The following is a 14,255-nucleotide window of genomic DNA, read 5'->3' as shown; positions in this document are numbered from 1 at the left end:
TCTCTGTCCCTCCCCCGCTTGTGCTCCATCTCTCTCAAAAATAAATATTAAAAAAATAAAAAATAAAAATAAAAAAAACTATCACTGACAAAATGTTTTAAGAATATGGCTAAGACAGGAACTGAAGAGAAGAGGGATATACCCTAGGAATATACAGACACTCAGTGCACGTGCTACCTCCTGACTCTGCCCAGACAGCAGCCTCCCCCTCCTCTCCTGGCTCTGTCCCCTCTCCTCTTGGCTGCTCACAAGTGAGAGTCTCTCAGCTTCCCTGCTCTCCTGTCCTGGCCTTCTTCACTAGTCCTGGGACTTTCTCAAGGCAGGGGAAGAGGGAAGGCTTGGGAAGAAAGGATAAAATGGACCCTGCATGTGTGCACAAGGGACACATCCACAGAAGCATGGTTTCTAAAATAGCCAACATTGGGAATAAACCAATAGAAGAGTGAACAAAGTCAATTATGCTTTATTCATACAATAGACGACTCAGAGCTACGTCAGTCATGCCTACATCTATCCTGTTTTCACTAAATAAGCTGGAGTATGATCCATGCAGCATAACATGTATGAAGTTAACAAAGGATATATGTACTCTTGGTGAATATTCACCAACAGCATGGAAACAAGGATACAGAGGGGGCCTGGGGTGGGAGGAAGATGGTTTGTACTGGGGACAACGCAAGACCTCAATTATATCTGCAGTAGGTTTTTCTTTTTAAAAGTCTGAAGTCAGTATGGAAAAACATGATTTGGTAAAGTCGTCTTTACTTATGTTTGAAATATTTAATAGGGTAAAAATAGTCTCAACTGAGACTCTGACCTAATTGACATTTTAATCGAAAGGAACTTTTCTTTCCGTAACCAGTAAGAGGCAGAAACAGGTTTGTATCTGATTCCATAAGCAATACAAAAACAGGACCTGTGAGCACACGTGTCTTCTTTTTTACCTGAAATATCTGCTTCAGGGAGAAAAGGGCCCTTCTTAAATCTCGCCCACTGGAGTTGTACAGTTTTTCTGAAATAAAAAACATAACATATAAAATTAATTAAACTGACGCAATCAAGGGTAAAGACACAGAGAGAACACGAACAATGAACAGAATGTCCACTCCAGAGGTGAGGGGACTGGATCCAGTTAAGATACAGACCTCACCTCAGATGGTACATGGAACAGTCCAGGCTGCTACAGGTGGCCGGAAGAGGGGATGAGTGAGTTTTAAAGACCAACGCCCCACGTGCACCCTCAGCCCCCACCCTCCCTCTCTCCAGACTTCTAGTCCCAGCTGTTTGTAGACCACTGTACTCGATAGCCAACTATATCCGGCAAATTAACACAGTCATGATGGAATGCATCCTCCCCCCTCCCTCCTTCCTGGCCTCACAGCCCCAGCACCACTGTGCTTTCTGCAGCTGGGCTCAGCTTTGAGGCACCTCTTCTTCCTGGGATCTAACGGTCAAGGGCCTTAAAGATCCAAGGGCAGCACAGGACGCTGTGCTGGATCAAGGACTGGATGTCTTGGCGATGGCCCTCTAAGCAGCCTCTGCTCTGCCTGCTCCTGGGCTCTCACTCATGTTCAAGAACGGGTCTGGCCCTGAGCCAAGCGGACAGAGGAGCCCTGTGTCAGGCTTCTCTGGCTCAAGATGCTGGCCAACTCCTACAACCCCCGTGTTCCCCTCAGTCATATTTAACACATTCTCGTTAGGTCAAGCCCAGCAAATAAGGAGGTGACCCCAACCTAACACCCAACCTCCAGAGGTCCCAACATGACAGGAAGATGAATGAATATGCCACAATTACTAGTTAGCCAGCGGAGGAGAGCTGCAAAGTGCCGAGGGCACATAGGAGGAGGGGAGAAACCAGTTATCCCGGTCTACACAGAAGGCCTGGGAGTGCAGAGTACTCAGCTTCACACAACTCAAGTGTGGCTCTGACCCACGTGATTCTGCTGGCAGGTCAGGTTCCTCACATCGGGCACCAGACTTTCCCAATACACAGCACCCAACATGTATTTCCTGAGTGTCTGCCAGGAACTGTTCTAGGCACCAGGTAGTGAAGAGTGAACTTAATAAGAGCAACAACTAAGCAGTCAGCCTGCATTTCAAAGCTGGTGTCACCACCTACTTGGGAGATGACCTTGAACAAAGTAGTCTACTTCTAAGTCTTGGATTTCCTGGTCTATAAAATGAGAACAGGTAACAATAGACTTAGAGGATGAAAGTTTTGTGTTATGCCAAACACTGATAGGACAAAGGCAGATACCAAAGCATTTAAAACATTAAGAATAAAGTAGTCAATAGCAGTATTATTCTGGTGGCTGGCCACTCTGAGCTTCAATGTCAGCATATGGGGGGCAATGCCCAGAATCACATTCTCTGCTTATGTCATAGACTTGAGTGGAAGGGCATGGAATACACAGGTCTAAAAGAGTTGGCAGAAGTCTGGTCATGAGAAGAATATTCCCATTTTGCACAGTAGCTCTGAAAGTGAACAGGCTCCCACTTTAGATTCAGAAGGATGTAGGGCAGGTGGGACTCAGCAATTATGGTGGTAGCTTCCCACAAAGGCCTCCCCACAGACATCTTGACCTCTTCCCATCCACTTTCCAGACCAAGGCCAGAGGATTGGGTGACCACCTGATGACATCACCGCTCCTATTTAAACCCTTCAATGGCTGCCCCTGCACGGAGAATGAAATCCAAGATCCTCTGTATGACCCATCAAGCCCTTGATCATGCAGCCTTGGCCGCCTCCCTCACTGTGTTGCAGACACTGGTTTTCTCCAGGCAACTTGGGCAGGGGTCAGGTTCCTCCAGACTCAAAACCTATGAAGACACCCAGTAAGTGGCAGAGGCTAGATTACATAAGATTGGGGGGGTCTGTGGTGTCTGACCCCAAGGCCTTATTGTTTGACCACCACGGAATCTACCACATCTATACAATATACAGTTGATGATCACTTATTACGAAGAGTTTTGATTAAGAGAGGATGCATTGTCTTCCTAAAAACAAGTATCTGAGAAAATTCTAGAGGAATCAACCACCCCTAAAATGAACATCTAGTTTATCATAGACCCTAAGACATGAAGCCCAGACAACTTTCAAGTTGACTTCTAAAATGTCTGCATGGCCTCAAAATACATTAAATAATAAATAAATAGAGTTAACTGCATCACCCCTAGGTCTGGTCCTCGAGGCGATCACTTGTTCAGTTTCCACAGCTAACATCTCAGATTTCTCAAAGTTTGGGTTTGGCCACTACCACTTCTAATAAATAAGAACAAATCTATCAGATGCAAGTATGGGGCTATAGAAATGAAGAAGAAGGGCAGATTTATCCAGGAAGAGGGTCAGAAGACAGAGTCAATTCCAAGTACCTCTTTATAAGGTGGTAAGGCTCGCGGTAGACTTTCTTGCATATATACCACTAGGTAACCAGCAGAAATAGTCTTAAGTGAATTCACACTATCACAGAGCCTCCTTTAGTTACCAATGACCTGTCCTGGCTTCTGATTCATGTGAATGAAAATGATGGTTAGTTGTGCTCAGGTTGTTAAGGTTTTAGTACTTGGTATGATAGTCAAAATCAGGTAAAAAAAAAAAAAAAATCAAATTTAGCTGAAAATGACAATATTTTGTTGAGGATTTTTTACATCTATATTCATGAAGCATATTGATGTGTATGTAGTTTTGTTTCCTTTTAATGGTGCTGATGTTGAGGCAATGCTGATCTCATGAGTTGGGAGTATTCCCTCCTCTTCGACTTTCAGAGCAAGTCTATATAGAGTTGGTATTATATATTCCTTAAATGTTTGGCAGAATTCTCCAGTGACGCCACCTGGGCCAAGAGTTCTCCTTATTGGAAGGTTTTCAACTATGAATTCAATCTCTTCAATTAATATAAGGCTCTTCTGATTATTTCTTCTTGAATGAACTTTAATAATTTGTATCTTTCAAGGAATGTTTTCCAATTCACCTAAGTTGTTCAATGTATGGGCATAAGGTTGTTCATAATATTCCCGATCATCCTTTTATTGACTTTAGCAATCTCCTCTCTTATTCCTGTTATTGGTAATCTGTGTCTTTCTTCCCTTTAACTTGGTCTGGCTAAAGATATATCACATTTTATTGCTCTTTTCAAGCAACTTTTGATTTCATTGTTCTTTCCTTTCCTAATTTTTATATCATTTTCCTCCTTCTGCTTGCTTTTGGCCTAATTTGTTCTTTTTTCCTACTTTCTTAAGGTGGAAATTGAAACGACTGATTTGAAACCTTTCTTCTTTTCTAATGTCAGTAGTTAGTGCTATAAACATCTCCCTAAGCACAGCTTTGGCTACACTCTGCAAAATTTGATACATTGTTTTTGTTTTCATTCAGTTCAAAATTGAATGAATGATGAGTATTTCATTCCACTCAAAATGTGTTGGTTTGTTTGTTTACACCTATGGCTTATTTAGAAGTACACTGTTTAACTTTCAAATATTTAGGAATTTTCCAAGTATCTTTTTGTTACCGATTTCTAGTTTCTTTTTTTTAACAAGATGATAAGAACTTTTTATTTTGCCTTTCTTCATTTCTCAAACTTACGTAATAGAGTATATCACCCTCCTTTTTTTTTGGAATTTTTAAAAACATTTAGATTCGAGTTAGTTAACATATAGTGTAGTATTGGTTTCAAGAGAATTTAATGATTCATTGCTTACACATAACACCCAGTGCTCATCCCAAGAAGTTGCCCTCTTTTTGTTTAAGTTTATTTTGAGAGAGAGAGTCTGCACGTGAGGAGGGAGGGGCAGAGAGAGGGGACGAGATAGAATTCCAAGTGGGCTCTACACTGTCAGAATGCATCCCAATGCGGGGCTCAAACCCACAAACCCTGAGATCATGACCTGAGCAGAAACCAAGAGGTGGATGCTCAACCAACTGAGCCACCCAGGGACCCTCAATAAGTGCCCTCTTTAATGCCATCCCCCACCCACCCACCTTCCCTCCAGCAATCCTCAGTTTGCTGTCTACATTTAAGAGTCTCTTATAGCTTGCCTCCATCTTTATCGTTTCTTCCCCTCCCCTATGTTCATCTGCTTTGTTTCTTAAATTCCACATGAGTGAAATCATATGATTTGTCTCATTGTCTTTGACTGACTTTGCTTAGCATAATACACTCAAGTTCCATCCATGTTGTTGCAAATAGCAAGATTTCATTTTTTTTTGATCACTGAGTAATATTTCATTGTATATAGATAAACCGCATCTTCTTTATCCATTCATCCATCAATGGCTATTTGCCCTCTTTCCATACTTTGGCTATTGTTGATAGCGCTGCTATGAACATTGGAGGGCATGGGTCCCTTCAAATCAGCATTTTGGTACCCTTTGGGTAAATACCTAGTAGTGCCACTGATGGGTCGCAGGGTAATTCTTTTTTTTTTTTTTTTTAACTTTTTGAGGAACCTCCATACTTTTTTCCAGAGCGGCTGCACCAGTTTCATTCCCACCAACAGTGCAAAAGGGTTCCCCTTTCTTGGCATCCTCACCATCTGTTGTTTCCTCAGTTGTTAACTGTAGCGGTTCTGACAGGTACGAGGTGGTATCTCAGTGGTCACTTTCGGTTAGTATTTGCATGGTGTAGAGTTTCTCGTAGTTATAGTTGCAATTGTTTTTATCTAGTCTGATAACCTCTCTTTTAGTTGATACGCATCCACCACATATTTTTAGTATCTAGGACATCACAAAGGACTCTGTGGTGGCACTAGAACAGAAGGCCTCAGGGAGGCCTGATGGTGCCTTCCACCCTTTGATGAGAAACATGCTTGTACAAATGCCAAAAATATCTTTGAGTGGTGCCAAAAAACTTTTTTTTTTTTTGCCAAGTCTCTCTTAATTAAAACAAACCACAAAATCTATTTGAAAAGTCTTTCTATTTCAATTGTCCTTAATTAAAAAATAAGACTATTTATAGTTATTAATTTTATTCATTCATGCATTCAGCTGTTTGGAATAATTATTTAATGAAATAGTAAAGTTCCCAAATAATTCTTTAATGCCAGAGAATTCTCACTACAAACTTCAGAGAAAGATTCACATATTTTAATGCAGTTTTGCCTTTTTAATAACAAATCTCAAAAGATCAGCCATCTTATTTAAGAATATTATATATTTTGGCTGAAATGTCCTTTAAAGGGCAAAGTGTTTTTATTCCATATGTTAAAAGCACTCCATGAGGTCTAGATCAGAAATTCTTCCAATCTGGCATCTGTTAAATTGTAGTTGTTTTTTTTTTTTTTAACCATTCATGGAAGTGATTAGCAGTGATGTTTCACTTTTATGGACCAAGGTATCTTCTCCCCAAGTACTGCAAAACCTTTTTTGTTTTTTCTATGCAACTGATATTTTTACAAATGTCATGCATCGGTCTCTATAACATGAAAACCTGGAAATCCTCACCACTGTGGTTGAAATTAAAAGGACCAATTAGTTATCCCAAGAGGTATTACTCTGATTTTGATAAGATCATTTATATTGCCTTTCTTAAAGAACCAAGATCATGGGGTAAAATGAAATTACAGTGCTTAATTAAAACTCAAAATTGCCCTCTACTTTTAAAACATAGCGATACCAGATAGCCTCTATACTCATCCTAACATGTTCTATTGTTTCTTCACATACATTTTAGGAGACACCAGTGTTTACCTAGAACAAATAGGATTAGGAACCAAGCACATTTGTAAGTGACATACAGGCATACATTGGCGATATCCCAAGTTCAATTCCCAAACAATGCAATCAAGTAACTATCACAATAAAGCAAGTCAAGAGAATTTTTTGGTTTCCCAGTGCATATACAAGTTACGTTGACAATATACTATCATCTATTGAGTGTGCAATAATATTACATCTAAAAATAACAATGTACATATCTTAATTTAAAAATAACTTTATTGCTAAAAAGCTAACCATCTGAGCTTTCAGCAGTCATCTCTGATTCCAAATCAACGTAATAGATATAACAATAAAAAAGTTTGAAATATTGTGAGAATTACCAAAATATGACAGAGACATGAAGCGAGCAAATGCTGTTGGAAAAATGGCACCAATAGACTTGCTTGACACAGGGGTTGCCATAAAACTTTCAAATTTGTGAAGAAAATCGTACCATCTGCCAAGTGCAATCATGTGCAATAAAATGAGGCATGCCTATATCCTTTATCACATTGAGAGGCACACACAGCTCCTGCTGGTAGAGGACCAGCCAGCAGACATTTCATCACATCAGGTATTGGGCTCAAACCAGTGACTACTGATAGCCTTTTGGTGTCATTCAAGAACAGCCCACACAGGCGAAAGGAGAAGCACTCCTTCCTACCGCCCAGGTCCCAGCTTCCTCGATTCAGGGCTACCTATGCCACAGGAGGCATGGGCTCGAGCTTTAACTGCTGGCCACTCTCTGGAGTTCAAGAAACTAAGTGTTCTATTTGTGTCACATCCAGGCCTCACCATACGGGAAGTCAGACTCACCATGGTTGTGCAGGCCTCCCTTTCAAGTTAGACTAGAGTGTGCAGGGCTCACCTAGGAATATGACTGGCCTGGTAGCTTCTTGAGGGTATGTCTGACATAGCTCCTGGATGCATCCACATCAATCACTCCTCCTTTAGAAGCAGCAGTCTATGCAGAGTTCAGGTGTGAGTCTTAATCAGGGTTTACAGGAGTACATGCAAGGCTTCCTTACAGAGGGGTGACTGAGAACCGTGGCACTCCCTTGCTCTGCCCTCCATGTCCACAGCCTCTGCTCCCTGTGTGCATCCTCATGCGTGCACATCCATGTGCACACTGGGCTTCAGCCTAGGAATGAGGAAACAGAGTCGGAGGTCCTCTTACTCTCCCACACACCCAATCCACTGTGCAGACTGTTCTAATGGGTCCCAACTCCAGAGAGAGGGAATTTCATACATCCCTACTACCTGAAAGTCAGCTAACACAAAAGAGAGAGGGCATCAAATGTAGAGCAGGGAGAGAGGCCCAGAGCCCACCCTATGCCAGCAAGAGGGCAGCTCCAGAGGCTTCTCCCAGGAGCTCACAGAGCCTCTCTCCCTTTTCCTCTTTGTCCGCCTACATTGTGAACACATGCTAAACAGCATGCAGCCTCTACTGGGGAGGATGGGGGGACAAGAGAAGACAGATCTGGCCGCCCCAGACTCAGCTTAAGAGTCCTAAGTCAGAGCACTGGGGAAGAAGATGCCCATGTAAGAAGTGGCAAGTATCAAAAAAACACATGTCAACTCAAAACTGAAACCTTATGTGTAAAAAGGAGGGCTGGGTTCAGATTGGAGTCCAGAAGATTTGCCATTCTCACCAAGCTTGGAGACAGCCAGGTGGGAGGTATGCAAAGAGGAACCCTGCCTTCCATCAGCACGGCCCCAAGGGTGGACAGAAGTCTTGAGAGCTCTGGTGGCAGAAGGTCCCGTGGGAGAGGCCGGGCCAGCTCCAGTAGTGAGCAAGGCTGTAATGGGCCAATGATGCATCCATTCTTATTAAAGTCAAGTACAGCCCGTGGTTGGCCAATATGTGTTTATTCTCCACCTTCTTCCAAACTCAATCTGCCCAGGATGCAGTCATTTGTATGGCACTAGCCTTTGAGTGAAAGGCTATTTTGAGCCTCCATTTGGTGGGGAAAGGAGGCATCAGCAGAATAACCACCCCTATCTTTTCTCTCCATGGTTCATGCCTTTTAAAATGAAACCTGTTCCTTTAAGAGACACAATTAATGTATCATACTTTAAACCAGCTTACAATAATGAGCCGAGGGCAAATTAATTAAAGGCCGTTAGGGACCATTCCTGTGCCATCACTGGGAAGGAAAGCTGCATGGCCTGCAAACATCAGTGCTGACAGGTACAGCCAGAGAGTTCCTGTGCTGCTGCTCAGCCAAGAGCACAGTGACGAAAACCTCGTGTGGGGAAAGCAGACCAGGACGTTAGAAGGAATCGATAAAAAGAAGTGGGGAGGGGAGGGGAGGGGAGGGAGAGAAACAACCTATTTAAGTTAGTGAAAGAATGTGGAGGGGAGGAACCCAAGGCATCTGTGAGTGTGACAAGGGAAGTAGGAAAATGAAAGATCATTCTAGAACATCATGCTTCAAAACCCATAAAAATCACTGACTTGGGGCTAATAATTTCAGCACCCTTCTCTCACCAGGTGCCAAACACATTAAGCAAGTGTTCTATGGGAGAGCTTGGACCAAGACCCAGGAGGCCCTCCTCTGCACAGAGTAACAAGATAGTAAGTTTCCTCTTAACCTTGGGCTGCCACAGGGGTGGTTCAGTCAGTTGAGCGCCTGACTTCGGCTGATGTCATGATCTCACAGTTCGTGAGTTCAAGCCCCACATCAGCCCCACTTCTGTCAGTTTGGGACCTGCTTTGGATCCTCTGTCCCCCCCTCTCTCTGCCCCTTCCCTATTCTCTTTCTCAAAAATAACCATTTTTTAAAAACTTAAAAATAAAACCTTGGGCTGCCACAAAAGACATCATACCAAGAAGATTTATTCATAGACAAAATGCTCACACCTCCATTTAAAACTCCGTTGGCACCAGCTACAGAGAACACAGCCATCGTGATTTTTCAGACGGAGCGAAGAGAAGCGACCCAGGAATTGGCTGGGTGACATCGGCTTTTCAGAGCCACCCATTGGAGCGCTGGTGAGGAACTCTGCAAAGTGACACAAGACCGCCTGCAGAAGTCGCTGGCCAGGCTGATGTTATGCCCCGTTTCCCCAGCAAGTCTGCAGGCCCAAGCACCCATCAGCACTGAGTGAGTCCAAAGAATTCCACTCTGGCCATTCTTCCCATGACTTTCAATGTGCCACCGACACACTGATGACCATCAAATAAAACCCACTTCAACCCGCAAGTGTTGCTTCCTTAGTACGTGTTGATACTTAAAAAAACCAAAGTGGCATAGTAGAAAATTTGCCAGGGAACACACTGATACTTTAGAAATCATCTTTTTCCAGCAACGTATAAACTTTTCAAAGTCATGGTTTCATTGGTAAGTTATATACAGGTCATCAACAACGTTCATGTCAGAGGGTACGGGTACTTCCCGTGGGTCTACGGGACATTGTGTGGACCACGGCTTCTCAGCCTGATCTAACCCAGCATCTTTATTTCACAGGTGAAGAAACTAAGACCTGAGGGGTACGGGGTTGCTGGTCCCAGCACTGGGATTGGAGGCCCTAAGAAGCGGGGCGGGGGAAGGAACTGAGAATGGCTTGTAGACATGGAACTAGCTGTGTGTTCTGTTTGTACAATAAAAATAAACTGGGCCACCGAAACTCATGTCCTAATCATGACATTCATGTCACTGTGTAAAATGAGAAAACTCACACACATACAAAAGCAAGGACTTCTGGGCATCGGTTCTGAGAAGTGAGTGGTGGTGATGATGGTGAGGAGGGATGCATGAGGGCACCCCTCCCCCACCCACAGAGGCAGCCCATTCAACCTAAAGAGGCTACAAGCGAATGATAGCGAGGTTGTGAGTCCTGAGCAGACAGAAGACTGCTCAAGGCCACCTTATTAAACCCAAATTCCCTTGGAGTGTTATCACAGTGTAAATATTCATGTCATGTAATCTTCTACGAATCCTTTATTGCTTCTCTACTAAGCAGATGTTATGCTGAGCAGCAGGGTGTCCAAGGTGGAGGAAGACGGTCTCAGCCATCAAGAGCGGAGTAAGGGAGACAGATGCCCCCAAATAATGCCAAGGCTATGTGAGAACCTGATGGTGATGCTAAGGGACCACCAAGGAAGGACAGGCAACACCTGTGCCCCCTGAGGCTGGGGAGCAGATTCAAAAGAGGTGACACTGAACAAACTTCAAGGACTAAAAGTTAACCCCGGCGAGAAGCGCGGTGCAGAGGGGAACCCAAGGAAGAGAAGAGAGCAGGTGGGCAGCCTGGATGCTGCAGAAGGAAGCACTAGGTTCCAAGAGCACAAAGCACTCGGGCAGGCTGTGGCTGTGAGGCCGGAGACAAGGAGAGTCCTCGCAGAGAGGGGGCTCATGCTGCCACACCGTCACACGTCTCTCAGGCAGGGACGGAGGGCTCTGGAAGAATTTCCAAGCAGGAAGGAATCTACTGACACCAATTTTTATCAAGCTCACTGCCAGGACAGGCAGCCAGGGCAGAGGAAGTGGAATGGGGAGTGGGTAGGAGCTGAAAAGCAAGTAAAAGGTTGCCTGAGCAAGGAATGGTAGGTGGGGACAAGCAAGTGGGAATGGCGAGGAGGGGTTGATGTGGGAGTGATCTAGGGACAGACCTGAATGTGGGCTGAGATGGGTGAAGGACCCCCAGATCTCCAGCTTGCCTACCGGGCTCATGGGGAGACCACTCCCACAGACATGGGACACTATGGGCAATCGCTGCAAGCGAGCAGTGCCTCTGCCCCGACATGGACCCCCCAGGACAGCTGAATACCATTCTGGAATCTCCGGGGTCAGAAGAGGCCACACCCTCCAGCCTTCAAGCCCTGGCCTGGACCATGGCTTCCCTGCTTCCTCCACCTCGCCCTTCGCCAGTCACCTCCTCCTGATGACACCCTCCTGCATCTCCCAAACCCTCTGAGAACCCCTAGTATTCACCTATATTGTGACGCCTGTCACGCAGGGCCCCCTTCAAGTGGCAAACAGCTTCCAAGGAGCTGTTGACTAAGGAGGCTGCTCCAGACTTAAAAATCAGGTGACCGAGTGCACGTTTGGCTGCTTGCCCGCCATCACCATCTGCCCAGCTCCACGCGCCTTCCTGCTTGTTACCTTGGGAGTCACTGTGCCCCCTTCCTCATGGTCAGAAGGTGGTCCAGGCAGAGCCAGGTACCTTCACTTCCAACTTCATTTGTAGGCAACTGTTTCTCCCTCTGAATTTTAGGGAGCCGGCTAGCTTTTGGCCCCCAGGGAAGCACACTTCTGTCTGTTCCTATCTTCACTTTCACAAAAGTGTCCCTTCTCAGATGCAAAAAGGCCGGATCAGCTACTGCAAGACACTTCACAAAGTGGAATTCTGTTTAAAATGTGCCTTCCTGGCTCAGTCGGTTAAGAATCAAACTTCGGGCTCAGGTCATGATCTCACAGTTCATGAGTTTAAACCCCACATTGGCTTGTCTGCTGTCATCTCTGAGCCTGCTTGGGATCCTCAGTCCCCCCCCCCCCACTCTCTGCCCCTCCCCAATTCATGCTCTCCCTCCCTCTTAAAAATAAACACTAAAAAAAATTTTTTTAACGTGACTTTTCTCCCCAGTATCAAAGAATGGTAGAGACAGAAGAATCCACAAACATGCAGTCCCACCAGTCCTTGGAGAAGCTGAGCCCCTTGACCAATCCAGAGAACCCCCTAGGAAGCAAGAGGGGTCAGCACTTTGACACTGCCCCTCTAAAAAGGCTGCTGACCCGGGGGTAATGAGATCATTATCATCTGAAAAGCAGCACCAACACCCTGAGGCAAGCAGTGCTGTGAAAAACAGGTGACAGGGACCTTTTACTTCAGAGGTCACTTCAGAACTCATTGGCCCACACCTCTGCCTCTCTAATAAATGGCTTGGCTGTCTGCCCCCCTGCTTTCTTCCTTTCCTCTCCTGCTACATCTTCTTCCTTTGTGCTCATTAGGAATCTGGAGAACCTCAAGATATTTTATTTACAGGCTTGTATCATTCCCTTTCTTTTCAAATTCAGTTAAGACATTTAGATGTATGTTCTTCCAAAGTTACATATATTTCTCTTTCTAGTTCTCTTTTCTTAAGGTTTTATTTTTATTTATTTTTGAGAGAGACAGAGCATGGGCAGGGGAAGGAGACACAGAATCCGAAGCAGGCTCCAGGCTCTGAGTTGTCAGCACAGAGCCTGATGTGGGGCTCCAACTCACGAACCTTTAGATCATGACCTGAGCCGAAGTCGATTGCTTAACCGACTAAATCACCCAGGTGCCCTTCTTTCTAGTTCTCTTTTAGTAACAAGGAAACCACAGTGCTAAGTTGATTTTGCTGGAGTGGAGGGTGTTTTTCTCCTGAGCTGGCCACAGCATAATGGCAGTCACTGTCCTGCCATGCACCCTGCTCACCCCCTACTGGCAGGGCGCAAAGAGAAGGGAGGTTGCCTAAACAAAGGAGTCCTGCTCTGCTCTTCTGGAAGCTTCCAGAGTCCCAGGTGATATATACAGGAGACTATCCCTCCAAATCAGGGGTCAAGCCCAACCCTGCTTTACTCTCCAGGGAGAAAACTTAGGAGAAGAAAACCACCTCAGGACAAGGGCCAGAAACCACATACCCACCCCACCAGCTCCTGAGGATACTCATGGAAAACACTCAACCCTCTTACCCAGGTATCAGTTGTAGCCAGGACTGTCCTAGCCTTGGTCTCTGCAAAGTACCTCATTCTTCCCAGCCTCTGCTCACAGAAACTGCCACCCTGGGCCCCTGACCTCCTCTCTTGCCCACTCATGGGGCACTGTATTCCCTTCACCTGCCCTCCCCTGCATCACCAGTTGGCAAGGTCCTTGCCCTGCACCGTGCACTGCTATGGTTTGCCCTCAGCCTTCTGCGCTGTTTCACCATAGCCTGGGATAACATCGCTATGCAGACTCCTAAATTAGTGTTTGCAACTCAGAAGAAAATCCTCTCTGTGCCTCGGGTTTTTTTATGAGCGAAACACTTTTAGAAGTACACATCCGACACTTTGAAGTCATATGATAACACAATAACGTTGGCAAATCACCTGGCAAATCACATCTTAATGCTCAGTAAAGACTACTTTTCCTTCCCTCTCCACCCCAAAGGCTTCAATGAGGTTTCTAAAAAATACCCAAGACTCTCCATAGGAAGAGGCAAGCCTTTCATGGGACTGGCAGGGAACCTAATGTCATCTGTCAGGGCTTTCTAACTGCGTGCTGAGAGGGTCGCCTGAGCTCAGAGAGCCCTGGCTGGGCCCTGGGGGTGCCTTTCCAACCACGATCACTGCCCTGGATCAAGAGATAGCCTCTTCCTTCCTGGGGTCAATGGTTCTTGACAGGGAAAATGTTCACCATCCCTGTCCTAAACATTTTGAGGAAAAGAAGTGAATGTCTAATCCCTAGAGAAAAGATAAGGATCATTAGCTGGGGTCAAAAGGGAACAATCTGGCATCAATCATGTCACCGAGCAGAGATGGCAAAACTCCACAGTTCACCTGACCCACCCCATGGGGCCAGACTCTTCCTTTAAGTGTCTTTCAAGATGGCA

At 45.1% G+C, this 14,255-nt stretch overlaps 1 protein-coding gene across 7 annotated transcripts in view; it reads right to left on the bottom strand.

Annotated features, from left to right (window-relative positions):
- FHOD3 (formin homology 2 domain containing 3) overlaps window positions 1-14,255 on the bottom strand; it is a 468,838-nt gene that overhangs the window by 268,811 nt on the left and 185,772 nt on the right. For all 7 annotated transcript variants that reach the window (XM_060613641.3, XM_060613642.3, XM_060613644.3 and 4 more), the window contains exon 4: window positions 945-1,012. In XM_060613641.3, coding sequence (XP_060469624.2) covers window positions 945-1,012 — 68 coding nt within the window. The remainder of the gene's footprint in view (window positions 1-944; window positions 1,013-14,255) is intronic.

This window comes from Panthera onca, chromosome D3 (assembly GCF_046562875.1).
Source record: "Panthera onca isolate mPanOnc1 chromosome D3, mPanOnc1 haplotype 2, whole genome shotgun sequence".
NCBI lineage: Eukaryota > Metazoa > Chordata > Mammalia > Carnivora > Felidae > Panthera > Panthera onca.
This window is presented reverse-complemented; position numbering and strand designations above follow the sequence as displayed.